The sequence below is a fragment of the Arvicanthis niloticus genome, chromosome 4 (genome assembly GCF_011762505.2).
Source record: "Arvicanthis niloticus isolate mArvNil1 chromosome 4, mArvNil1.pat.X, whole genome shotgun sequence".
In the NCBI taxonomy this organism is placed as follows: domain Eukaryota; kingdom Metazoa; phylum Chordata; class Mammalia; order Rodentia; family Muridae; genus Arvicanthis; species Arvicanthis niloticus.
Window position 1 is genome coordinate 68,297,516 of NC_047661.1, and position 27,167 is coordinate 68,324,682.

Consider the following 27,167-nt stretch of genomic DNA (forward strand, 5'->3'; position numbering starts at 1 on the left):
CCATCCATCCCCCATCACCCTGCTTTTTTTTTTTTTTCTTTTTTTTTCCCTTTTTTGGAGGTGGGGTCTCATGTAGCTCAAGCTGGCCTCAGACTCATGAGTTCACCTGATCTTCCTGCATCTACTTGATAAGGACTTGAGTTACAGATGCACACTACCTTGTCCAAATTATGGGCAGTGTGGGTCTAACCCGAGTCCCTGTGTGTTAGGCAGCACTCACTCACTGAACTCTGCAGCACTCTCAGCCTTTGATGCTTCTGTTTTTATAGGTGTTGAGTTCCTTACCTGCTGATTAGGCTCACCTTTAGTGTTTAATGTAAATTAATTTTACTTATGACATTTATAAGTATTTTGAAAGATTTATTAATTTTGATGGGTCCTCCCTCCTTCCCACTCTCCTTTCTTTCTCTTTTTTTTCCACCAGTTCTTTCTCATTCTTACAGATTTAATAATAGATCTGTGAAAGGAGATAAGAAAGAAGTTTGCATTGGAAGAGGCTCTATGAGAGGAGCACTCTGTAGGAAGCCCTTTGTGCTTTCCTGAAGGTGTTTGCCAATGTGCCAAACTTCCTTTGTGGTAAAAGAGGCCTTTCACTTCTTACTGTATCCAGAAGATCATGAGAAAACAATATTTTTTGATGCATTATTCAGAAAACTTTTAAAAATTAGATTTATTTTATGTCCCTCACTATTTTGCCTACTAGTGCACAACATGTTTGCCTGATGCTTGTGGAGGCCAAAAGAGGGTAACAAATCTCCTGGAACTGGAGTCATGGACATTTGTGAGCCGCCACATGAGTGCTAGGGACTGAACTTGGGCCCTCTATAAGAGAACAAGTGCTTTTTAACTGCTGAGCCAGCTCTCCAGACCATCGGAAATTTAAAAAAACAAAACAACAACAGGAAGTAGGTCAGGTGGTGATGCACACCTTTAATCTCAGAACTCAGGAGGCAGAGGTGGGCAGATCTCTGAGTTTGAGGCTAGCATGTTCTACAGAGTAAGTTCCAGGACAGCCAAGGCTATCACACAGAGAAACCCTGTCTTGAAAAATTAAATAAAAACAAACAAAATTCCCCTAAACCAGAAAAATCCAAAACTAGAGGTGGGTGTGGTGGTACTATTTATTTTCCATATTTAGTATTTGGTGAATGAGAAAGGAGGATCCTGAATTAGGATCCTGTCCAGGCCTAGAGATTGAGACTGTCTTGAAAAACTGGTGTATGTGTGTGGGAATCTAACACTGACATTTTTCCTCCCCACACTGCTGAGGTTAAATCTAGGGCTTGTAGCATAAACCATAACGACCCAACTGCTGAGTCTTCAGTCTACTTGAGTATAACATGCATCTGGAAGACAGGAGTGTTACAGTATGAGACTTAGAAAAGTAGGGCATGGGGCTGTTTGTCCAAAGGACTTGGGTTCAATTCCCAGCATGCACTTGGCAGCAGCTCACAACAGTCCAAAACTCTAGTTCCAGGGATTCTGACTCCCTCACACAGACATACATGCATACATGCAGGCAAAACACCAATGCATGTAAAATAAAAGTAAGTAAATAACTTAAAAAAAAAAAAAAAAAAAAAAAAAAAAGACAAATGAGTGTAGATCCCATCCTGAGAGCCTGAGGCCAAAGACAGAGAAATTCAATGGAATGATATCAGTTAAAGATTTTTACCTGCCTTTAATCCTATTTCAGGAATCGCCCTTTCCCCTTATGAGATCGAGGACTGTGGTATTAGTTGTTTGGAGTCACTTCAGAACTCCTCTGTGTCCTTTCTTTCCAGAAAGAGCTAGGCACCTTTGCTGAGAACTCCATCGCCCTTCACCAGCAGTTCAACCCCAGGTTCCAGACCTTGTTCCAGCCTTGTAACTGGACGGGAGCTATGCAGCTCCTTGAAGACTTCGCCCACATCAGCATTGACTGCAGTCCTCATAAAACTGTCAAGAAGACTGGTAGGAGATGCATGTGTGAAGTTCAGGTTCTGATTGGCAGTGAAAGATGCAGGGCTTTAATGTTTTCACTGTAATTCTTAGTGTATGGGAGATTTGTAATTTATTCTGTCCTTTATCCTTAATTTTGTATGCTTTCTGATTTTATGTTAATGTCTATGCCAGAGTAAGATGTAGACAAGATAGGGTGCAGGAAGCATTGCTAGGACCTACACGTGAATGACACATGGGGAAGCGTCTGCTGTCCCATGAACAGTAAGTAGTGGGGTTTGGTAAAGAGGAAAGTCAGGTTGTGAAGTTTCAGTTGTGTTCCCATTCACGGTGACCAGGGATGTAGCTCAGCAGTAAAGTACCTACCTACATTGTGTGACAAATGTTTATAGTTCATTTCTAACGTGGGGCCTATTTCCCAAATCAGTGTTTCATTCAAAATGGGAATGCCACTGGTATTTTCTATATATTTTTAAAATTACATTTTTATGTCTAAACACACGCATGCACACACAGGCATGCACACATGCACAAGCACACCCGACAGCTTTATGAGTTGTTCTTCTCCTCCTATCATGTGGGTTCCAGGAATTGAATTCAGGTCATCAGGCCCAGGGAAGTTTGTCTACTGAGCCATCTCACCAACATCTAAAACACTAGATTTGTAAGAGAGAATAACCAAATTGTAATTTTTTTATCTTGGAAGATAAAAAATCTTGTTGAAGATATTTGTCTTACAAAGACTTTCTAAAGAGAGATGGGATGAAACTGTGAGTCTAGCAGCATGTATGGGTTCTCTTCATGCCTGTGTTCCTGTGTCAGTGGAGAAAGTGTTCCTTATAGGCGCACACAAGAGAATCTGCTCGGCAGACCTCCTTTTAGGCAAGTGTTAGGTTGCAGTGACTGGAAACTTGAGTGGGTCAAGTAAGAGGAAGAGCCTGTGTGAGTGCCAAGTGGACTTAGGCCTTTGTGAAGCTCTTTGGTTCTTGGATTATATTTATCTCAAGTTTTTTTTTTTTTTTTTTTTTTCCTTATAGCCAGTGAATTTCCCTGTTTGCCAAAACAAGTGGCTTGGATTCTGGCCACAAACAAGGTTTTCATGTATCCAGAGCTCCTCCCAGTATGTTCCCTGAAGGCAAATAATCCTCGGGATAAGACCATCTTTACCAAGGCTGAGGATAAGTACGTTTACTGTGAAGATGACAACAGTGCATTAGAGAAAGACAAAGACAGTTGTTTGAGAAGCTTGGGACAAATAAGATGTATATGACAAGGATGTAGACCAAAGAAAAACCATGTACATAGACACAAGTTTCTCTCTTTCGTAGGGGATGTTAAAACTTTTCATTATTATTTTAGTTTTTGAGTATGGATGTCTTGCCTGCTTGTATGTGCATGACAGTGCCAACAGAGGCCAGTCAAGGTGTTGGAGTCACTATGTGTGTGCTAACTGAAGCTGGTTCCTCTGCAAGAGCAAGCTGTGCTCCTAAGCACTGAGCCCTCTCTCCAGCCCTGACACACACACACACACAGAGAGAGAGAGAGAGAGAGAGAGAGAGAGAGAGAGAGAGGGAGAGAGAGGGAGAGAGAGGGAGAGAGGGAGAGAGAGAGAGAGAGAGAGAGAGCATGGTTTATTTTTTGTTCTTTGCCTTTAGTTTCTGTTGCTCCTACTTCTAATTTTAAAATCTTACAAAAACACAGGATTTGCTGAGTGATGGTGGCACATACCTTTAATCCTAGCATTTTGGAGGCAGATGCAGGCTGATCTGTGAGTTCAAGTCCAGCCTGGTCTACAGGGAAAGTTCCAGATCAGCCAGCACTACAGAGGGAAAACTTGTCTCAAAACAAGACAACATTCTGAATTTGAGGCCAGCCTGGTCTACAGAGTGAGTTTCAGGACAGCCAAGTCTATACAGAGAAACCCTGTCTCGAAAAAAAAAACCAAAAAGAAAAAAACCAACCAACCAAAAAACAAACAAACAAGACAACAACAAAACAAAGAACTTGAAGTTGTCATTTTATGCTTGAGTTATTCATGATTTATTGTTGTCTGAGTTAGGCCCTAAGGGATCCAAAGCTAGACTTGTATCAGTTATGTTACTGTGGATGACCTTGAACTTTGAACCCTTTGGCCTCCACATCCTAAGAGCTGTGGTTTTGTTTGTTTGTTTTTGTTTTTAATTTTGGAACTGGAGTTTTTTTTTCTTTCTTTTTTTTTTTTTACCTCTGTGGGAGGGGTTTGCGTACAGAGTGATATTGTGTAGTCTGTGCTAGCCCCCAGCTTCCAGCAGTACTCACGCCTCAGCCTCTCCAGTGTTGCGATTGCGGGAGTGTGCCACCATGCCTGGGATGGCTTATTCTGACATGTAATGCTCTTCTGTTGTTTGTGAATTGTAAGCAGTCTCATTTGTGTTTGCTCAGTACTGTATCTCAGGCCCGCTGTTTTCTTGAAACCAATCTAGGGCACACGAGAGTTCAATCCTAGGGCCTTCCATATGGTAGTCAAGCACTGTAACCAATGAGTTAGCTACATTACAACCCTTGTTTTCTTGGTACAGGCTTGTGCCATGGAGCCCAAGCTGGTTTCAACCTTGGCATCTCCTTCCTCAGCCTTGGCATCTCCTTCCTCATGGGTGTTGAGAGTGTGCAGTTGGCTGTTTTTGTTTGTTCTTTTTTCTGTCACAAGACTTCAAGGATGTTTGTGCAAAGAGTTTTAAGCAAATTTATTTTCAGTGGGTGCTGGGGATTAATCCAGGGTCATCGAGCTTTTCATGTTTTCTTCTTAAAATACTCGGTGCTGTCACTATCTGAAGGTGTGGGGAGTGGTTGTGAAGTATGAGCAGTTTGGAGAGCTCCTTTGTGAGCCGAATGTGAAGTTAGGTTGTCTCATCACCTCTCTCTCAGCCTGTTAGCTTTAGGACTGAAGCACTTTGAAGGGACTGAGTTTCCGAAGCCTCTGATCAGCAAGTACCTTGTGACTTGTAAGACTGCTCACCAGCTGACGGTGAGAATCAAGAACCTCAACCTGAACAGAGCTCCTAACAACGTGATTAAAGTGAGTGAGTGTGAAAACTCCCTCCTCCTTCCCTCTTCTCCAAGAGAAGGCTGATCTAAAGGGTGACTCCTCCCACTACGTGAGATTAGTTCTGCTGCTTCCCTAGTTAAGGCATTGATTCATTGATTTGCTCCAAAGTACCTATAGCTTACCCTCTCTTACCTAAGTAAGAAATTATTCATGTCACAGGATCCCACAAGTCCTTGTTCCTTCTAACCATATTGTATCTCTCTTACTCTAGCTTTCTGTGGGTAGACAGTTTCCCGGAAACCTCCACAGTTCTGCTTTCTTTTCTTTAAAAGATTTCTTTTTTTTTTTTTTAAATTAAGCATGGGTCTGCGTGTGGCCGTGTGCAAGTGTGTTCAGGTGCCTACATCCTCTGAAGCTGGAGTTGTATGTAGTTATGAGCCACCCAACATGGGTGCATAGGTGCTGGGAACTGCACTGGGGTCCTAAGAGCACTACCTGATCATAACCATGGAGCCATCTCTCCATGTTCCAGAGCTGCTTTGTGATTTTGTTATTTTTGTCAATTTTTTGTTATATTTGTTATGTAGAATGTACTTTAGGAGTCACGGGAACCAGGGTGGCAGTGCAGTGCGGTAACCTGTGGGTTTGGGAGACTGAGAGGCTGGAGTTTACCCAGGGCTCCACATGGATAAACAAACAACACAGGAAAAGATTAAATAGTTTAAAGAGTCAGACTGTTATTTTCAAAGATTTATTTATTTTTTATTTATATGAGTACACTGTAGCTGTCTTTAGACACAGACTAGAATAGTTCATCGGATCCCATTACAGATGGTTGTGAGCCACCACTTGGTTGCTGGGAATTGAACTCAGGACCCCTGGTAGAGCAGTCAGTGTTCTTAACCACTGAACCATCTCTCTAGCCTGAGTCAGACATTTTTATGAGGCTTTTGTTATGCAAGTGTTTTATCCCTTTTCCAGGTCGCTCAAGTGTTTGGGAAGGTGGTGTGCTCACTGCAGGATTATTTAGCAGGGTTATACCTGACTAATTGGTGTTTGGATTTAGACCTAAGTTACTAACCTTCAGTCATGGATTCTTGCCTGTCTGCCTTCATTCCTTCCTCCCTCTTCCCTCCTCTTCTGTCTCCCTCCTTCAGTGTTAGAATACGATGTCTCACTAAACCATGTCTCTAGCACCCTCATTTACTCTTTTAAAAATGTATTGCTTAAGGTTTGTTATTTTCTATGTGCATTTGTGTGTGCCTGGGTATTTGTGGACCTTGTGTGTGCAGGTGCCTGTGGAGGTCAGAAGAGGGCACTGGATTCATTGCCTAGTGTGGGTGTTGGAAATGAACCCAGGTTCATTGTAAGAGCAGCAAGCGTTTTAACTATTGAACCATCTGTCAACCTCCCTGATTTTTTGATCTATTTATATATTTTTAAAATCGCACTTATTTACATGATTAGGGGCATGCACATGCCACAGTGCACACGTGAGGTCAGAGGACAACTTGAGGAAATCTGTTCCTTCCTTGTACTAGGCTCAAGCCTACTGGCTGCACCATTCATTCTATTTATTATCTAGCTAGTTTGTTTGTTTGGGGCTGTGTCTCTTGGTGTATGTTCTTCCTTTAATTATTCATTGATTGATTTGAGGTTGAGTCTCTCTATGTATCTGTACCCTTGTCTGTCCTGCAGCTTACTATGTAGACCAGGCTAGTGTATTGACCTCATGGAGATCTGTTTTTCTCTGCCTCCCAAGTGCTGGGATTAAAGATATGTCACCACACCTGGCCCATTTACTTTTAAAATGAAACTAACATCATCTGTCTCTTCCTCTCTTTCTCCTCTTCCTCTTCTTTCCCTGGGATTACAGATGGGTTGCATGATGCTTGGTTCATAGTGTCTTTTCCAGTTAACACTCTTACTTGCTTAAAAGTAGTTTCTGTGTATAATGAGGGTTAAGCTCTGTGTGCAAGAGAAGACGTTTAATAAGATTATTTTGATCATTTACTTTCTGTTCTTTGTGACATAAATTTCCAAGGGTCCCTACAGTGAGGGTGGGGGGTCATTGGAGAAGATAAGTTTAAGTTTTAGTGGTAATCAGAATGGATGTTTGCATTTAGATATTGAATAATTGTAAAATGTTCATTAGTTAGAGATACTGTGAAATGCAGAAACATTCAGCATATACTCCTGTGTGTGTGTGAAATCATCAGCCACCCCATTTACCAGTCTGAAAGAATATGGTTTACACTTTATGTTTTCACCTTTAGTTTTATAAGAAGACCAAACAGCTGCCAGTCCTGGTGCGGTGCTGTGAAGAGATTCAGCCACATCAGTGGAAGCCACCTATTGAGAAGGAAGAACACCGGCTTCCATTCTGGTTAAAGGTCTGGCCCTCCTTCAAAATAAATCTGTATGAGGCAGAAGTCACTAAAAGCTCCTATAGGAGTTAAGTGATAACTTACCAAAGTAAATTCAGGAAGTGTTAGAAAATTGATGCAGAGAAAAACCCTTCTTGGAACCATATGTTGAGGCTGCCTTTCAGTAATCCTTAGAATCCAGAAAGCTAGGTTTTCTTTCCCCTAACTCCTGATGTGTGCTAGAGCAGAGTGTTCTTGTCCTGTAGGCCAGTCTACAGTCCATTCAGGATGAACTGCGGAACATAGCTGAAGGTGCTACAGAGGGCGGAAGTGTGATCACAGCTGCTGAGACCAGCACAGATCAGCACTTAGAGAAAGCCAGCCCGGTCCTAGGGAGTGAAACTCAATACCCACTGCTGCTGCCCAAAGGTGTAGTACTCAAACTGAAGCCAGGTTCCAAGCGTTTCTCCAGAAAGGCTTGGCGACAGAAGCGGCCATTGGTCCAGAAGCCCCTCCTTATCCAACCCAGCCCCTCCGTTCAGCCTATGTTCAACCCTGGGAAAATGGCAACCTGGCCAACTCAGTCAGAAATCCCTCCAAGCAACACGGTGGTCCAGATTCCTCATCTAATCCAGCCAGCTACTGTCTTACAGACACTTCCAGGTTTCCCCTCAGTGGGGGTCCGTGGAGAAGATGGTTTTGATTCTCCTGCAGCACTGCCTGCTATGCCTTGTGGGTCTGAAGCCAGGACCAGCTTCCCCTTGTCCAAGTCTCAGTCAGCACTGCCTTCTTCCTCTACACCCAAGTTAATGTTGCCCTCTCTTGCCCCTTCTAAATTTCGAAAGCCATATGTGAGGCGTAAGCCAACAAGAAGAAAAGGAGCCAAGGCTTCCCCGTGTGTGAAACCTGCTCCCATCATCCACCCCACCCCTGTCATCTTCACAGTTCCTGCCACCACAGTGAAGGTCGTAAGCCTCGGTGGTGGTTGTAACATGATCCAGCCTGTTACCGCAGCTGTGGCACCCAGTCCCCAGACCATTCCTATCACCACTCTCCTTGTTAACCCTACCTCTTTCCCCTGTTCACTAAACCAGCCCCTTGTGGCCTCATCCATACCCCCCCTAATTGTTTCCAGCAATCCTCTGACGCTTCCTGTGACATCTATTCCTGAAGATAAGGCCCAAGTGAACTTGGATATGGCCGAAGGGAAAAATGCTCCTCAGAACCCTGAATCCAAATTGAAACCCCAGGAACTAACTCCTCTCTGTACTGCTGTCTTCTCCAAAGAGGAGCCCAGGCCATGGCCTTCAGATACAGGAAGCCAGGAAGCGTTCTCTGAGTCCAGTGCCTGCGGCTGGACTGTTGTGAAAACAGAAAGTCAGGAAGGGGCTTCCGAAAAGACTGCCTGCGGCTGGACTGTTGTGAAAACAGAAGATGGTGGGCATGCTGTGGAGCCATTGCCTCAGAATCTCCAGGAATCTCTGAACTCTCCATCGAAGGATTTATTAAATATGGTCAAGATGGAAGCTGAGGATTGTATGGAGGAAATCTCCAGCTATTTCCCCAAGCAGGACGTTGGCGAGGAAGTGAAAGAGGAGGGTTCTGTGGAGTTAGACAGGGACTCCTCACAGGAGACGCCTAGTACTGGGGAGAGGAGGAAACAGACAGTCCTGCAGAGGGAAGAGACGCAGGCCACTAAATCCCCTTCTGTGTCCCAAGATGCTCCTGACGAGGGATTTGCAAGTAGGGATGCAAGCAAAGGATTGCCAAAAGGCACTCCATCTTCCACGGACCAGGCCACGGTGCTTGGCAGTCCTCCAGGGAAGCCTGAGGATTCAGCCAGCGCTGATGGTCAGTCTGTGGGAATATCAGCAGGACCAGACACTGGAGGGGAGAAGGACGGGCCTGAGGAAGAAGAGGAGGAGGACCTTGATGATCTCACCCAAGATGAAGAAGATGAGCTGTCATCAGCTTCTGAAGAGTCTGTGCTTTCTGTCCCAGAACTCCAGGTAAGGGCCAGAACAGTAGTATGGGGACTTGATAGAATGTTTAATTTATTACATTATAGCCATAAACTGTTACTTGACCCTTGAGTATTTGTGGAACATAATTTTGACCTTTGTTTGAAGTGCTATGTAAAGGGGACATTTTCTTTGAATTAAACTCATATAAGTGTTAATTTGAATTAGTTTGAATTACTTGACCAGTTAATTTTTTTTTTTTTTTTTTTTTTTTGTTTTTGTTTTTGTTTTTGTTTTTCGAGACAGGGTTTCACTGTGTAGTCTTGACTGTCCTGGAACTCACTCTGTAGACCAGGCTGACCCCGAACTCAGAAATCTGCCTGCCTCTGCCTCCCAAGTGCTGGGATTAAAGGCATGCGCCACCACCGCCCGGCTGACCACTTAATTTTTAAAAATTTTTTACGCTATTCATTTATTTATATAGTGAATCCATGCGATGATGTGTGTAGAGCTCAGAGGAGCAGGACGAGGTGGTTATCCTTCTGTCGTGTGGGTCCCAGGAGTTGAGCTCATGTTGTCAGACTTACAGCAGATGCCTGTACCTGTTGAGTTACCTCACTGACTGTAAGCATACTTTACATACCTGTTGAGTTACCTCACTGACCTAAGCATACTTTACATACCACAAAACAAAACACCAAAAAAACAAAAATAATCTTCATGGCAATGAGGCCATGGGTAGAGTTACCCACCACATGGTATAAGGAGAGAACTGATTTTCATAAGTTTTCCTCGGACCCCCTCCATGAGTGCCATGGTGTACATGTACCCCTGTGCATGCACACAGCCATAAATAAATGTGATTTAAAAAAGAATAGCCCATGAAGGCTGGAGAGATGGCTCTTCAGTTAGTATCACTTGTTGTTCTTCCAGAGGATGCAGCTTTGGTTCGCAGCACCCACATGGCTGCTCACAACCCTCAGTAACTCCAGTTGTAGGGAATCTGATGCCCTTTTCAGGCCTTGACAGGTGTGTGGTATACAGATCTACATGTAGACAAAACTTATACTCATAAAATAATAAAGTAATAATTAAAAATAATTTTAAATAGTCATAAGAAATAGAGGACTAGCTAAACAGTAGAACATGTACCTGTCAGGCCATGGTGGTGCACACCAAGTCCCAGCACTTGGGAGGCAGTGGCAGGTAGATCTCTGAGTACAGGGCCAGCCTGGTCTATAGAGTGAGTTCCAGGACAGCCAAAGAAATCTTGTCTTGAAAAACCAAACCAAGCAAACATAGAGCCTATACTTCACATGTGCAAGGCCCTGATTCAATTCCTAGCCGTGAGAGAAGAAGCAAAGAAATAGGAGGAGGAAGAGGAGGAGAAGGTGAAAAGGTGAAAAAGTTCCTGTCGCGGGCATGGCAAAAGCAAAGCTGTCCTCACTCCCTCAGGCTTCTTTAGTTCTGAGTGCTGGCCCTGCTTTGCTTCTGAGCCTCATGCTGCAGCTCCTGTACTTCATTCTGGGAGCTGCTAGGAGCTCTTGGAAACAAATTTAATCCTATCCCGACTGCCTTACAAATGAACGAGACCCAGACTTTGCTTAGGGTATTTGGCTTTTGATAATTACTCGGGGTTAATCCCTAATCTACTTTTCCAACTACTGGCCTGGCTACTTCCCCAGCATTGTTCCCCCAAAACTTGTAACTTTTCCTGGCCATGTGCTCATGGTTCATCTCCTCTCATGGTGCCTTCTTTCTCCTTGTCCTTGTTCTTTCCTTCTTTGTTCTTCTGCCATGCACAGCCAGGTAACTAAAAAACCTGCCTACCTCTAATCCCTCTAGTAATTGGCTGTAGCCATTTTTATTTAACCAATATTTTTAAATTAAGGAACAAGGTTTGCACAACAGAAGCTGGTAAGCATGAGAAGTCACTCATAGGTAGACCTTCTGTACAGAGTTTATCATTACAATACAGAGTGACAGACCGAACCTTAGCAATGTGATACTTTCAGGAAACAATGGAGAAACTGACTTGGCTGGCATCTGAGAGGCGGATGAGTCAGGAGGGTGAGTCTGAGGAAGAGAACTCTCAGGAGGAGAACTCTGAGCCAGAAGAAGAAGAGGAAGAAGAGGCAGAAGGAATGGAAACCTTGCAAAAAGAGGATGAAGTGAATGATGAAGCAGTTGGAGATGCTGCTGAGAAACCTCCTTCTACCTTGGCCTCACCTCAGACTGCTCCAGAAGTAGAGACCAGCATAACCCCAGCAGGTAAGTGTAGCAGCTTCCCAAGGAGGGTATGTTTCCCTTAGCTGCATTGCCCAGAGACAGTGTGCAGAGTGGGCTTTGTCTCCTGGAGCTTTTCTTCCCTCCCCAAGCAGACTGGAGCCGCCTCTTTACAGAAAGTTAAATTCTCATCAACACTTGGTTTACACTAGGTTGCCCTGTGTTTTATCTGCATTTCTTGCCTCTTGTGTGCTAGAGGCTAAGAGCTGTTTGGCTTTCATGTTCCGCCTTCAGCTTCTCTTCTGTTGTTTGAGGCAGGGTCCTACACTGTAGCTCAGGCAGTATTCTTCTGTTAGGTCACCTCTCCTCTTCCCAGCCTTGGACTCCTTTCTCAGCTGCAGAACTCATGGTCCTTCTGTGTCCCCGTGGCTATTGAAGGGCGTGTGGTGCACTGGGCAGCACTAGTGCTGTCATGGAGACAGGCTGGCTCTGCTGCTGACCTAGCTACTCTTCCCTAGCTGTGCTGTGGTCTTGGTTGGAGTGCATGGGGTGGCACTTGTGCTGGGTAGAACGGTTACAAGGATTGAGAAAGAATCTTGTTCACTTCTCCAAGGAGAGAGCATCAAAGCTGCTGGAAAGGGGCGGAGCAGTCATCGGGCTCGAAACAGACGGGGAAGTCGGGCTCGGGCCAGCAAAGACACCTCTAAGCTGCTGTTGCTGTATGATGAGGACATTCTGGACCACGACCCACTCAGGGAGCAGAAGGACCTGGCGTTTGCACAGGCTTACCTAACCAGGGTAGGCAACTGCTGCCATTTGCCAGTCTGTGAGCATTTGGAGCTGCCGCGTTGGAGGGAGATGCTCTAAGCATGATTAAGGGGTAGCTTAGCAACAGAGTACTTGTCTAGCATGGGCAAGGCTGGGTCAGCCCCAGCACAACCAAAACCAAGTCTTTTCTCTAGGTGCACAGTAGACTTTGTGTCTGCCACAGCGTTCTCTAATGATGGCGGGAGATGTGTGTCTTGGTCATTGGTGCCCCGACTCTCGCTCATCTCATCTCTTTTTCACCCAGAGATTAGGAGAAAGACCATATTGCCTCCCTCAGTGGCAAGTTGTGACTTCCCCGATTGGGCCGATACAGGACCTTCACTGAGCATTCAGTGAAAAGAATGGCAGTTCTCAGTGTGCATGCTGGGAGAGCGGATCTCAGGGCAGTGAACCTTGGTCTTGTGTCTCTAGGTACACTGTGCAGCTTCCTCCTTAGTTAACCCAGCAAAGCGAGGTTCTTGTCTGCTATCATTTTATTAACATTCTAAGTTCATGTATTCTGTATCTTGGTATGCCATGTCTTAGAATCCATATACAAATGCCTCTTATCTGGTTGATGCAGTGCTGACGTCAGAAAGCAAAGCTTAAGGCTGTGAAAAGAAGTCCCTAGTTTTTAATAGTTTAGAGGTTGTCCAGTTGCCCCTCAGAGGAAAGGAGTTCTGCCTTGCGCTCGTTCTGTATGTTCTGTTACTTCTTGGGTCCGAGGCGTGACTCTGACGGGAGCTCTTAGAGCCCGGTTAGTGTCACTGCCTCCTGTGCCCTTGTTAGTTAGGATTACAGGCCCAAAGAAGGGTGCTTACTGTTGGACGTATTCCTTGTAGGTCCGAGAAGCTCTCCAGCATGTCCCTGGCAAATACGAAGATTTCCTTCAGATCATCTATGAATTTGAGTCAAGCACCCAGATGCACAGCGCTGTGGACCTCTTCAGGAGCTTGCAGACCCTTCTCCAAGACTGGCCTCAGCTCCTGAAGGACTTTGCTGCGTTCCTGCTGCCTGAGCAAGCCCTGTCCTGTGGACTCGTAAGTCCACTTTGACGGGCAGAGGCAGAGGGGCTTGAATGCAGTCAATCAAGACAATTCCAGTCTTCTTATTTGCTTACAGAGTTTTATGTATAGTACCAGTGGAGATCTTGATAAGTCACACTCTGCCCTCCCTCCTCACTGGTGAAAAGTACATTTTTTTTTTTTTTTTTTTTTAAATACATGGAGTTTCTAGGTAGCCTCTGTTGGCTTCAACTCGTTGTTTATATCAGGCTGCAAAGAGATCCTCCTGCCTCTGCCCCTCGAGTGCACCATCGTACCCCATCTCCTTTATACTAAGCAATTGTTGAGTGTCAGGCAAATCTTGAAGCTAAGAATAGCAGTTAAAAAATACTAATATTTCTGCCCTCAATAGAGCTTTCAGTCTCAAGAAAGTCTGTAACGTATAGATGATAAGAATAGTCAATATGTAGTACATTATCTTTTATGAAGATAATTTTTCACAGAAAACTAGAGCAAGATAAGAGACTAGAGAGTTGTAAGTGGGCGAGGGGTTGGTGTGTGTGTGTGTGTGTGTGTGTGTGTGTGTGTGTGTGTGTGTGTGTATGTGTACACATACTTACAATTTTAGCATTCAGGAAACTGAGCCAGAACGATTGCTGCTGATGCAGGACCAGCCTAGGATTGATGCTTGTTCAGGATTCTAGTTTCTGTGGTCCATAGTGAAACCCTGTCTCCAAAAACAAAAGGAGCTGAAGACTAAGAGTTGAAATGGGAGGAGTCACGTGATGTATGTGGTGACTCCTAAGTACTTTCCCTGAGCTTGGGAGGCGGGGGGGGGGGGGGGGGGGGGGGGGGAGAGGAGGAGGAGAGAATATGAATATGCAATAATAGTCAGACTAGTCTTCTCGTTCTGACAGGTAGAAACAGGAACGGGGATAAAGGAGAAACCACATTATTTTGACAGATTGCTCATTTGGTGTTGTCTCAACTATAAATTTAATGTTCATCTTCTGGCATTACTGTGAGGATCAAATGAACATATATGCAAAAATAATTTCTACTCTTTGACGTTCCATTTGAGTTTGAATATCTTATTTTATAATCCATAAAATAAAATAAGGACAAACTTGAGATATATATATCTCTTTTATTTGTTTTATTTGAGACAATTCTCATGTGTACCCCATGCTAACCTTGACTTTGGAATCCTCCTGTGTCAGCCTCCTACTAGTAAGAGAGATATATATATCTCTTAAGTCTTTGATTCCTATCTCCATCTCTTGGGTTTTAAATAGCCTCCTGTCATCAGCAGTGCTCTGGCTTGTGCTCTTAGCTCTCCTCAGAGCCTCATGTCCAGCTCTGGCTGTCTAGTGACTTCTTTCTCGTCTTCCTTCCACTCTGACAGTTTGAGGAACAACAGGCTTTTGAGAAGAGTCGCAAGTTCCTTCGGCAGCTGGAGATATGTTTTGCCGAGAACCCCTCACACCACCAGAAGATCATCAAGGTTCTTCAGGGCTGTGCAGACTGCCTTCCTCAGGACATCACTGAGGTGCTCCCTGTCCTGCTTCCTGTCAGCTTGTTCTTCCCTGTTAGGTTTATTTATGTGTGTGAGTGTTTTATGTGCACGTGTTTGTGCATCACATGCATGCCTGGTGCCTGCAGAAGTTAGAAGAGGGCATTGTATTTCTTGGAACAGATGGGTGTGAACTACCATTTGGTACTGGGAACCTAACCTGGGCCCTCAGGTGCTCTTGACTCCTGGGCCATCTCCAACACCCATGTCCTGCCTCCTAACTGGCTCCATATCATTTCCCTCTGGGGTATCATAAACTCAGGAGATGCAGAAAGCAAGAGTGTTTTCCACTTAGCGACTACAGAATGAAGCACTGGGAGAGTCCGGGGCCTGACTGCCACTCACACGCTCATAGGACCATCAGTGCTGTGGGAGGGAGGTCAAAGAAAGTGGGTGCCAGAGGGTTTGGATTCCTCATTTTGCTTATGCAGGGGACCAGTTAGGCAGGAATGGAAAGTACTGTCATTGGGAATTGCATTTATGACTAATATTCTCCCTCCCTACCCTACTCCCACCCTGTAGGCAAGCAAGCAGGGAAAAGCTTGAAAATTCTTAGCTATCAAAGATAGGATCCATGGGCCAGTGAGATGACTTACTTGGTGAACTTTTTAGCTGCTGCTGACCTAAATTAAACCCGTGAGCCCTGAATCACTCTCCGTTAGTTAATTACTTACCTAGCCATGCATTGGCCTGTGTGCACTTATTGCCTAAAGATGTGAGTTTGATCCCTGGGATCGACATGGGAGGAGGAGAGAACTGACTCCTAGAAGTTGTCCTTTGACCTCCATTGATGTGCTGTGGCATGTACACACATACACCAAATTAATTTAAAAATAAAATACTTAAAAAAAAAAAAAGCTAGGCTCTGTGTAGAAGGCAGAATGTGGCTTCATTGGGACTGGTTTAGTGTATTCTAGAGAGTTCTGCAGATGTCTTCTTAGCCTTCCCAACTCTCCCCAGCTGAAGACACAGATGTGGCAGCTCCTCAGAGGCCATGACCACCTACAGGATGAGTTCTCCATCTTTTTTGATCATCTGCGCCCAGCAGCTAGCAGGATGGGTGACTTTGAAGAGATCAATTGGACTGAAGAGAAGGAGTATGAGGTATAGGTTGTCAAGGGGGAGGCTTCCTGGGGGAGGGCTGGGTCCCAGAGTCTACTCACTGCCACCAACTCTTGTTTAGTTTGATGGCTTTGAAGAAGTGATACTCCCTGATGTGGAAGAGGAAGAAGAGCCCACCAAGGTGTCCACAGCCTCCAAAAGCAAGAGGCGAAAAGAGATTGGGGTCCAGCATCAAGATAAGGTGTGCATGCTTTTGGGAAATCCCTGCTTTTCAGGAATCACTCTGTGAATTACCAGTGGTATTCTGTTGTACATACCACTGGTATGTATAGGACAGCTCAAAGTCTTAAGGTTGGAAGTGCTCGTGGGGTGCAGACCACAGGTAAGCCTGCTGTGGAGAATCCATGTGCAGTTGTGCAGAGGACCCGTCAGGCCTCATGGGAAGGAATCACAGCCAGGCATGATGGCATATGCTTATAATCCTAGCACCTAGAGGTTGAGGCAGGGGTATTGCTGCAGCTTCAAAGGTAGCTTAAGCTTCTTTGTGAAACCCTACCTCAAAAAAGAAAGGGAACAATTACAAAACAAACAAACAAACCAAAAACCTTGACGCATTTCATGCTTTCCCCCCTAGCTCAGAGCTGCCATGTTTCTTACCTTTGGGGTTTTTTTTTTCTTTCTTTCTTTCTTTTCTTTTTTTTTTTTTTTAATTTTTGCCCATGGAAAGAAATAATGATAATTTACTAATGACACATGTAGCAGGTGTATTACTGTGGCAGCATCAAAAATAGCCTTGGGCTAAGATGGATCAGCAGGTAAAGGTGCTTGGACCCAAGCCTGATAATAGGTTTTTAATTAGTTCATGAAGTTATCACAGCAATACTGCAGAGGGCTTTATTTATATAACTGAAGTGCATAGAGAAGCTAATGCCAAAGTGACCTCTTCAGCTGTCAAGTGTTGGGACGCTGATGAATAGGACATATTTCTAGCTGGAGAGTCTGTTCATGCCTAGCACCAGAAATAGCCTTGGGCTAAGATGGTCTAGGTGCTCGGACCCAAGCCTGATGTCTAGAGGTTGATCATCGAGTCCGTACGGTCAGACTCTTCACTCTGACCGCCATACATGTGGTACAGTGTGATGTAGTAGATGAGTAGATGTGTGTGTCTGTGGAGGAAAATGTCTGTGAATGCAGGTGCGCACAGAGAACGGAAGGCGTGGCTTATGTGCCTCTCGACTTGGGAACTCTTAAACTTAAGTTCTCTTGCTACTGAGCCATCTCTTCAACGTGCCCCCCCCCCAAATTAATTTACTTCTAAAGATTGTTGTTGTGTTGTTGTTGTAAGTGGAGCCTCTCTATATAGCCCTGGCCCTGGAACTTACTATGTAGACCATCTTGGCCTCAAACTCGCAGAGATCAACTGCCTGTCTTCCTGGTGCTATGATTAGAGGTGTAGGCTGCTCTGGGTAGATTTTGTTTTTCATGTATTTTGTGTGGGGGGCAGGCATGTGCTGTGGAGCATTTTTGGTGGTAGAGGACAGCTTGTGGGTCTTTGTTGGTTTTTCTCCTTTTACCTTGGGTCCCAGGGACCAAACTCAGGCCCTCAAGCCCCACAACAGATTCCTTTATTCACTGAGCCATCTCACTGGCCCAAGATGTTGGCTGTCTGCTGTCTGTCTCTCTCTTCTTTTGTTTTTTTTTGGGGGAGGGGGTTGTTTTATTTTTTGTGATGGGGTTTCTCTGTGTAGCCCTGGCTGTTCTGGAACTAAGAAATCTGCCTGTTTCTGCCTTCCCAGTGTGGGGATCAAAGGGGAATCCTTCCATGCTCAATGAAGAGGTAGTCTTTATATCTGTGGCTTTCTTTTTGTTTGCTTTTACATTTAAGTATGTGTTTGTCTGCATGTATGTCTTTGTATCACACGTGTGCATGGTGCCCACAGACATCAGAAGAGGACATCAGACCCTCTGTTATGAGCCACCATGTGGGTCCAGCGAATAAACCTGGATCCTGTGGATGAGCAGCCACACTTACCTGCCAAGCTCTCTCTCTAGCTAACCTATGAAAGCCATATTTCTTTATTGTTTCTCTGACAAACTTCTTAGAAAATAAATGACCCTGAGAACTTCTGAGCCTCTTAGGAGTTTCCACATCCGGTTAATGGTTCTTGGGTTTTGACTTTATTAAGTAGAGTTACTGTACAAAGCCATTTTTCAAGAATTTAGAGAACACACAGGAGACAGAAAGCCTGTGACCCGGATCTACCCTGGAGCTCTCCAGTGCATTTCTTCAAAATCTGTTTGACTTAAGTCTGTCCTGGGCCTGTGGCATGCCTCTTTCTTTGGATCATTGTGGACTTTTCAGGGATTCTTAATGGACTGTAGCAAGGACTGGGTCAGTGGCCCCTGAGTGATGAGAGGCTGCAGTATAAAAGAGGAGAGAGAGGTCCATTTGCATAACTCAGGCCTTTCAACTCAGCTGCTTTTCTGAGTTCTGAAAATACTGGCTGCTAATCAAGCTGGGGTTTGTTGTAGGAGACCGAGTGGCCTGAAGCAGCCAAGGACTGCTCCTGTTCCTGCCACGAGGGAGGTCCCGAATCTAAGCTGAAGAAGAGCAAAAGGAGAAATTGTCACTGCAGCAGCAAGGTGAAGAAAGCGCTTGGTGTGCTGGGATTGCCCAGGCTTCACTGTGCAGACACTGGTGGGCTTGTTGGCTTTGTTGGGGTGGGGATGGGGAGACTCATTCTCCTACTGAGACCTCAAGTTCTCCCTCTGAGAGCTGGAATTAAAGGTGCCAACATTCCTGATTAGATGCTAGTTTGCTACTACAGGTTTGAGTCTTTTTGAATTTATAAATGATTATATGCACCTGATTATATGCAGTACACACATGTGCAGATATACAAAATAAGTGGACCCTTCTACAAAATTCAGAGTGGAGCCAGGTGCCTGAGGAGGTGAAAGTAGGAAGATGAGAAGTTCTAGGTTATCCTCAGCTACATAGCAAGTGTGAGGTACAGCATGGGATATTAACACCCTTTCTCAAAACTAAAAGGAAATAGGTGGATTTTTCTTTTGTTGTTGTTGTTTTTGTCTTTTTGTTGTTGTTTGGTCTTGAGACAGTGGCTTTACATAACCCAGCTTGACCTCAAACTCAGCATCCTTCTGTCTGTACATTTTGAGTGTTAGGACTATGGACATACATCACCACACTCAGTTTTCTGTGATTCTGAGAGCAAGCCCAGGGCCCGTGTGTGGTAGGCAAGCTCTACCACCTGAGCTACATCTGCAGCTTTAGATGGCTTTCCTTTTTCTTCCTGAGGTGATATTGGTTGCTCTCAAATTTTTGCGATAAGGCCTCATGTAGCCATTGCTAGCCCCAAATTGACCATGTAGTAAACCTTGAACTCCTGCCTCTGCTACATAAGTGCTGGGTTGCAGTTAGCTTTTGCTTTTTTTTTTTTTGTTTGTTTCCTGAGTTGGGATTCTTTGTATATCCTTGGGTGTCCTGGAATTTACTCTGTAGACCAGACTAGTGTCTTACTCACAGAGATCCACTTGCTTCTGCCTCCCAAGTGCTGGAATTAAAGGCATACTCCACCACTTCCTATTTGGATTTTTCTTTTAAAACAGTCTTTGTTTTGAATATGGTGGTTCATACCTGTAATCTTGACACTTGGGGTGGAGACAAGGCGCTTGAAAAGAAAACCTGGATAACAGGGAACATACATAAAGACCCTGTCTCAAAAGAGACTTGAGCGGTTAGAGAGACGGCTCAGCAGTAAGAACACTGGCTGGCCTGCCTTCCAGGGGATCTTTGCTTCTTTTCTCTGTTGCCAACTCCAGTTTCAGGGGATCCATTGCTGCCTTCTGGCCTTACAGGCACATGGTGCACAGACATTCATGCAGGCAAATAGTCATGATGTGTGTAAAATAAAAATAAAATTTGTCTAAAAGCGAATGCTTCTCAAAATGGGGAGTAAAACTGCAGTTAAAGTGTATTTCCTCACAGATTTGCTATTGTCTGTCTGAGGACACCCTCTATGAAGTTTATGCTTCTGTGGGATATCATTATAGGTAGGCCCTACGATTGTCTCTTTAGGTTTCCCTTTCTTTCCATCAAATAAACCTGTGAGCAAAACAGAGTAAAGATAACTTTGGATTTTCAGTGAGTTCATTGGTATCACAAATATAGTCCTCATTAGAAACAGAGTCTTCCTACTGTTTAAAAGCATGCTGCCTGACCTGCTGAGGACCAACACAGGCCTTAGAATGGCCTGAGACATAGGAAAGTCAGGACATTTTCAACCTAGAGTTACTCTTGCAGGTCTGTGACAGCAAATCCTACAAGAGCAAGGAGCCCCTGGAGTTGGTGGGCAGTGGCCCGCTCCAAGAGGCCAGCACTGTGCCTGGCACTCAGGAAGCAGGGCAAGGCAAGGACACGTTAGAAGAGGAAACCCTGGAGGAACAGGAGAGCATGGAGGGGACCCAGAGTAAGACTGGCAGAACCACCAAAAAGGGAGAGACGCCCGTTCCAGGTGAGTGACTGATGGCCGCTGTGGCTCTTGCTCCTTCCTTCTTTGCTCTTTTTCCTACACTGCAACAAGCTGTGTTGGATGCTAAAACCTTTCCAGTGATGCACATAACACATTCATGGGCAGGCCATGACAATCCCCTTTGCTACTCCCCTCTCTATTATGGTTAAGACTGTGAGTTCCAGACCAGCATGGTCTACACAGTAAGTTCCAGAATAGCTAGAGCTACATAGTCCCTGTCTCAAAAATAACAAAACCGATTCCTGAAGTCTTTCCCTAGGCTTGAGTCCTCTCTACCACTCAATATTCCATCAACCCCACCTCCTTTGCATGGTTACTCCCAGCAGCCTTTCTACTGGAACTGTGTTGCTGCAGCCCCCAAGGCTGTGGTTCCCAGCACAGATCTGATCCCACATTCCTTCTAAGCAGGGTCAACAGTAGGGAGTACTTTGCTGTGCTCTGCAGAAGTGACTCCCACGGAGCCACCCTTGGAAGGCCCTACACGCTGCTCACCAGAGACTCCTCGGCCTCTTCCTCAGATTGGAGCTGTAGTCTGCTCTGTCAAGAGAAAACAGGCTGGGCCTGAAGTTGTCTCCTGCCTCAGTACATCCTCCACACCTCCTGAAGAGGTGGAGGACCAAAAGGCTGCTGCTAACTCAGAGACTACTGCGCCCCTCCCTGAAGCATCAGAATCTGAGAGACTGCTGGGAACTGTGCAGCCCCCTGCTCCTCTCCCAAGTCCTGTTTCCTTAAGGACCAGAGACACAGGGAGAAGACACATATATGGGAAAGCAGGCACTCAGAGTTGGCTGCTTGAGAGCAGAGCTGAGGCAAAGGCAGCCCATATGGCGGCCCCTATCCATGGACCATCATCAGGAGTTAGTGCCTCAGAGGCTGCTCCCAAAGCTGCCAGAGTGGTCCTGGCTGAAGACAGTGGGACACAAGGCAAGGGCCCAGAAGGGGTGCTGCCAAAATCCTCAGAAGCTACTGTCTGTGCCAACAACAGCAAGGTCAGCTCCACTGGGGAGAAGGTGGTACTTTGGACAAGGTAGGTAAAGCTGGGCGGTATTTACAAGATTTAATACAAATCCAAAAAGCTTCTTGGAGCTAACGATGCTGCCTGGATCACAGGGAAGCTGACAGAGTGATTCTCACCATGTGCCAGGAGCAGGGAGCACAGCCTCACACCTTCAGCGTCATTTCTCAGCAGCTGGGGAATAAGACTCCTGCTGAGGTAAGGTGCAAGTGGCAGGTGATGGATGGGAACAAAGGCGAGATGACAGACCAGTGGGTTCACACACTAGGAACTCTCAAGGCAGCAACTGGTTACATCAAGGGTGGTCTTAAAAAGGCTTGACCTGTCAGGTGGTAGGGTTTCTTTGGAGATAGGATTTTCACTGTGTCTGGATAACCTAGAACAATGTAGATCAGGTTGGTCTTAAACTCAGAAATCCATCTGGCTCAGCCTCCTGATTGCTGGAATTAAAGGTACATATTACTCTGTGTGTGTGTGTGTGTGTGTGTGTGTGTGTGTGAGTGAGTGATATTCCCTTTGCTGTACAGAAGACACAATCCTGGCCTCACTCTCTGGTGCCAGGGGGCCCACCCACCTGCTCACTGTGAGCAGCCTAGAAGGATGAGCACATCCCTCTTCTGTTCCTAGGTTTCCCACCGTTTCCGAGAGCTCATGCAGCTCTTTCACACGGCCTGTGAGGCCAGCTCTGAGGATGAGGATGATGCCACCAGCACCAGCAACGCAGACCAGCTCTCTGACCACGGCGACCTGCTGTCTGAAGAGGAGCTGGATGAGTGATATCTGCCAGGATCTGCCTGAGAGCTGTAAGCACTGGAGATGAACTGTGGAGCCACCTCCATCCTTGCTCTGTCCTCCTGGTCCATCTCTCAGGGTCGCTGGTGAAGACCTACAAGTCCAATCTGTACATAGCATTGAGGGAGAACAGGGCTTGCTTCTTAGCCTGGTGGTCTCAGTGTTTTAAATGTACAAATGTGTATGTCATGTAACAGGTCCCTACATACTGGGTTCCTGCACCCGGCAGCTTTTATTATAAATGGTCTCCCCACACCCCTCCCCTGGACTTCAGTTCGAAAGGCTGTCACCGTCTTGGTAACATTGGGCCAGGCTGTGTAACTCCTGCAGCAGCTCCTCCATGTCGTCCTGCTCCACCCCGGCGTCCATGAAGCTAGCCCAGCGCCGCAGCTCCAGTCTGCTGAGCTCTTCAGCCAAGTCTCTCAGGGTCCGGTGCAAGGATGAAGTTGAACGCAAGGCCCCAAACACAGGGATGCTCTGCACTGCTGCAGAAGGAAAGAAGAGGGATGCTGAGTGGGCTGGAGTCTGCTCTGGGACTCTGAAGTCCAGCAGTGACATGTGTGCTGTCCCTTTAGTGTGCTCCCCAGAGGAGCTTGTAGTGGAGTAGGGAACACTCAACTGTGAACGTTTCTTTCTTTGCACTTTTAATCCAGGAAGAGAAAGAGTAAAGTTGCTCCTAAGCAGCTCAAGCGTTATTTTTCTTCATGTCCTACCTGCGCCCTTGGGGGTACTGTCCATCGCCAGCCCTTTCTGACTGAAGCTTGAGAAGAAGTGTGGGTACGGAGGAGCCACTTTGCAGGGAGTCAGCAGCAGGTGTGAGGAACTGCAGACAGAGAGGTGATCAGAGAGCAGGGAGGCCAGGATGCAGAGGCCTGGGGAAGGGTGGGTACATACTGACCTCAAAACTCTAGGGTGCTGCTGCTGTAAGTACTGGGCCAAGACTTCTTCTCCAGAGACACATGCATGGAGTGCCGAGGGCAGAGGTGTCCCCGGGCTGAGCTTACTGCAAGAACAAAATCGCAGTTACCCTTGGGCTGCACGAATGTAAGCTAAGATTCATACATCCTTGGATCATCAAGCGAACTGGTCCGGAGCTTTTCTATTTTTTTTTTTTTTTCCCCTAAGGTGAGGCGACCATGGTGGCAGAAAGTATGCTACAGAGACAAGGACTTGCACAGGTCTTACAAGGGTCTCTTAAGAACCAGCAGTCTTTACCTGGTATGGCTAGCTCTGTCTATGCCCCTGAGCACCACAGACTGGGCAAAGCACCGACGTCCGGCAGAATCCCCGCATGCAGACAGTGAGGTCCAGGGAGGGGCTTCTCCCAGCTGCATCAGGGTATCAGGAAGGGACTGGCCTGGAACCAGTGGGAAGGGAATGATTGCTTCTGCTGTCACCACCTAAACACGGGGAGGGAGTAGGTTACCAAGTGTTTTCTGTGCTCTGGCCCAGCCCCTCACAGAACTTACCTTTTTCCCAGAGACACTTAGCACGTCAGCCAGGTGAGCCATGGTAACCGTTGAGGAGCGGAGGCGGTAGGGAACGGTGACTGTGTCCAGGGCTGTCGCCAGGATGGCGCTACAGTGGAAGGGCAGAGTGGCCTGTCAAGTGGGACAGGAGGGGAACACTGCGTCTTTTGAGTGTGCAAAAATATGTGGAGGTAGAACATGAAGGACAGGCATCCAGGGAATGAAACAAGACTGTCCTTAGACAAGACAAACATGAGGTGCTAAAAGTCAAGTTCAAGTTGGGTGAGCTGGAGCTGAGAACCCACTTTGGTGTTATAAACACCTCCCAAGCATGTGCTAGGTCGAGTTTAGTGCCTGGCAACACACACACACACACACACACACACACGTACGTGGGGTTAGGGGTGAGAGAGGATGAACAGAGCCACAGGAGAAGAGGATGGCACAAAGTGAGCTTGGGCCTTACATCATAATGTAGGTAAGGGAAGTTGACAGGTGGCTTGGGTCGCAGGCCCAGGTTCCCTCCAAGGGATAAGGGACAGACGAAAGAGCTGTACCCAGTCAGGTGCACCAGACCAAATGCTGTGTTTAGGAGACGATAGACATTTCTCTGGGGCTCCTATAATAGAATGAGAATGGCTTGCATCAGCAATCGCACAGTGGGGTCCTCTTCCCAGTGACTCTGCTGCTCTTCCAGTGTCCACTCACTCACCCCAAGACTGTAGGGACCTGGGAGCAGACCCCAGGTTAGTACTCCCCGCCCTGAATACTCGTCTTGTAGTAATTCTGCAGTTTTAGCACCTACTCCAGAGAAGCCATCATGCAGGTCACACAGGATCTGGAAGCCCTGGACATAGATGAAGACCAAAACAAAAAACAAAAAAACAAAACCCGGCTGTAGGATGAGGAGACTTTCTATTCCAACATCCACCTTGCCATACAGCTACCTGCAAGTAGTCACATTCTTCCACATAGAAATGCAGTCTGTCCTCCAGCTCTTCCAAGTACCTGGGCTCCTTCAGGACACTCTCCCCTTGGCCAAAAGCCTCCAGTCGGCCTGTCTCACTGCCAAAAAAATCACCATGATAAAAAACTCAGCTCTGCACTCAACTCATCAGTCTCTTGTTTTGGAGGGTGGGTAAAGATGGGCCCCAGCCTTATCCAGTGTTGTGGGCACCCAAGCTTTGTCCCCACACCTCTGCAGTCCCCATACCCATCATGGTTGTACTTCTGAATTACACAGATGCTCCGTGGGTGGAGATGGACTCTGAGGAAGTCTGACCAGACTTTGATGCTGTTCTCTGTGGGGATAAGTGGGTTTGGATTTGTAGCAGGGATGACTAGTAGGAAGATACAGCCCAGCCCAGCCCCCAAGTTCCTTCTCTGTCCAGTGTCCAGCATCAAGGGCTGTCTCACCTTTGCCATTCTGGATCAGTTTGGCCCTCCAGGCACTATCACTACCCAGCACGCCCTGGGACAGGTGAGAAGAGCAGCATTTTAGTTCCAGGTTGTTTTAGTCTGCCATGGGCTTATCTTTACTTATGTGTGTATGTTCGTGCCTGTGTGAGTTTATGTGCACCACGTGCATGAGATACCCAAAGCCAGAAGAGGGTGTTAGAAACCCCGGAACTGACGTTACAGTTGTGAGCGGCCTGATGTAGACATTGGGAACTCAATTCAGATTTCTGGAAAAACAGGCAGGACTCTTAAACTCTGAGCCTTTCCTGCCAGTCTAGAGGCAAAGGTGCTTTTTCCAAAAATACTCCCCTAAGGCATTTACAATGACTAGACTCCAACTTCTCTGCATCAGAGAGCCACTGTGTTTAAAGGTTTGAGACAGAGCCCATCCATCACCTCTGCACTCAGAAGGTCCTGGAGGTTCGGGTTCTTTTGGTGGGCTTCTTCTCTGTGTGTGGTGAGCTTCCCTTGCCTGAAGAGGAGGAGAAATTAAACAAAGAAAGCATCCCTGTGCGGAGCTCTCTCCAGCTGTCTATGTACACACAGTGGACTATGCTCTTAAGATACTCACCATGCTACTTCGGCCTCTAGCTGTCGGTCCCTATAGAGGCTACCTTCTTCTTTTAGGGTATTCAGACTGCCTGCACAGAAAGGAAAGGAAAGGTCAAACCTAGGGCGTCATGTGATCAAGACTAACCTGATTACCCTTCAGATGATTTGTGGTGGTTCCTCTCGATCAAGATGAGATCTCTCTTTGTAACTCTGAACGGTCTACAACTATCCAGACAGATTGGTTTTGAACTCAGAGCTTCTACCTGACTTTACTGGGATTAAGGGCGTGCCCAACTGCACATGGCACTTGCCTTTTAAAAGCATACTTGGATATACATTAGATGGGACAGGGAATCTGGACTCCATCCTTCTGTTAATAGCTGTGGTCCATCCGTGGGTGTGAGTGCAGCAGTTTAACATTATACTGCCCATTTCAGAGCCGGATCCTGAACTTAAAAACCTGCCCGTCTGGCATTCCCGGGGGCTTGTGCCTAAGGTGGGTTTTGAAGTGAAGTGATGCTAAAGCCCTCCCACGCCACACGGGAAACTTGGCTGAGCCCGCCATCGCCTCACCTTTCAGGTCCATGAGGATGAGTCGAGGCGTATATGTTTCCTGGCCATTCAGTGTCCGGCCGGTTCTGTACAAGACGTCGGGGCACAGCTCGCCTGGCGACTCTTCGCCCTCGGTCGTGCGTCCCAGCGCAGCATCCTGCAGGGTTCACAGGACTGAGCGGAGGGGGAAGGAGGGGGAGAGCCGATACCTTCCGCAGGGAACGCCGTGCTGCCACTAGGGGCCTGACCTGCTGGTTCCACCAGTGCGCCCCCACGAAACCCGCAAAATGTCCCAACTGCAGCGTGAGCACCTCGCGGGCCCCGCCCGCCATACCGCCGCAGCTCCTGTGAGCTCCACTACTGCCGCGGTCCCCTTGGCCAGAGGGGGCGGCTCCCGCGCCCTATTGGTTCGAGGGCACGTGCTTTCCCGTTGGCCTCCGGATTCGTTGGTCTCCGAGGCGCTGCTCACGCCCCGCCTCTTCCTCTTCTGGAATGCCGGAAGTTGTCGCGGTCCGCGTAGTCAAGCCTCTGTGGCTTGTCTGGCCAAGGTCGTGGAAGGTTCTCTCATCTGCTTCTGTCTCTCTTCGCGCAGATGCCTCTCTCCTCTAGCTAATAACTCATGCGAGGAAAAAAGAAAAAAAAACCGACGAGAAACTGGACTCTCCTCTGGATCCTCCCACTCACTTCCTTTTCCCATCCCTAAAGTCCCAGCCCACCTAAAGCAGTGGACTGGCCGGTGGGTCTTCTGTCTGCTTCTGTTACGTTATGGGAAAGACTGTATATTCTTTCTCGCATGCTCATATAGTTCGAT

General features: G+C 46.6%; 2 protein-coding genes across 10 annotated transcripts in view; one reads left to right on the top strand and one right to left on the bottom strand.

Annotated features, from left to right (window-relative positions):
* The window catches only part of LOC117707043 (GON-4-like protein), a 73,125-nt gene extending 50,117 nt beyond the window's left edge, over positions 1 to 23,008 (top strand). For all 9 annotated transcript variants that reach the window (XM_076932720.1, XM_034500353.2, XM_076932717.1 and 6 more), the window contains 16 exons: positions 1,785 to 1,953; positions 2,979 to 3,123; positions 4,846 to 4,996; positions 7,243 to 7,359; positions 7,599 to 9,341; positions 11,309 to 11,564; positions 12,133 to 12,317; positions 13,169 to 13,366; positions 14,736 to 14,879; positions 15,864 to 16,007; positions 16,087 to 16,206; positions 18,498 to 18,608; positions 20,290 to 20,500; positions 20,927 to 21,545; positions 21,629 to 21,731; positions 22,161 to 23,008. In XM_076932720.1, coding sequence (XP_076788835.1) covers positions 1,785 to 1,953; positions 2,979 to 3,123; positions 4,846 to 4,996; positions 7,243 to 7,359; positions 7,599 to 9,341; positions 11,309 to 11,564; positions 12,133 to 12,317; positions 13,169 to 13,366; positions 14,736 to 14,879; positions 15,864 to 16,007; positions 16,087 to 16,206; positions 18,498 to 18,608; positions 20,290 to 20,500; positions 20,927 to 21,545; positions 21,629 to 21,731; positions 22,161 to 22,310 — 4,566 coding nt within the window. In that variant the 3' untranslated portion in view covers positions 22,311 to 23,008. The remainder of the gene's footprint in view (positions 1 to 1,784; positions 1,954 to 2,978; positions 3,124 to 4,845; positions 4,997 to 7,242; positions 7,360 to 7,598; positions 9,342 to 11,308; positions 11,565 to 12,132; positions 12,318 to 13,168; positions 13,367 to 14,735; positions 14,880 to 15,863; positions 16,008 to 16,086; positions 16,207 to 18,497; positions 18,609 to 20,289; positions 20,501 to 20,926; positions 21,546 to 21,628; positions 21,732 to 22,160) is intronic.
* Positions 22,534 to 26,803, bottom strand: Msto1 (misato mitochondrial distribution and morphology regulator 1). The gene is made up of 14 exons (XM_034500362.2): positions 26,605 to 26,803; positions 26,378 to 26,513; positions 25,824 to 25,893; positions 25,649 to 25,724; positions 25,211 to 25,265; positions 25,008 to 25,095; positions 24,742 to 24,859; positions 24,507 to 24,641; positions 24,261 to 24,413; positions 23,795 to 23,926; positions 23,541 to 23,725; positions 23,224 to 23,328; positions 23,039 to 23,148; positions 22,534 to 22,810 (listed from the first exon to the last, which is right to left on the bottom strand). The coding sequence occupies exons 1-14, from the start codon at positions 26,686 to 26,688 to the stop codon at positions 22,596 to 22,598; spliced, it is 1,662 nt and encodes a 553-aa protein (XP_034356253.1). The 5' UTR covers positions 26,689 to 26,803; the 3' UTR covers positions 22,534 to 22,595.
* Positions 26,804 to 27,167: the final 364 nt, after the last annotated feature.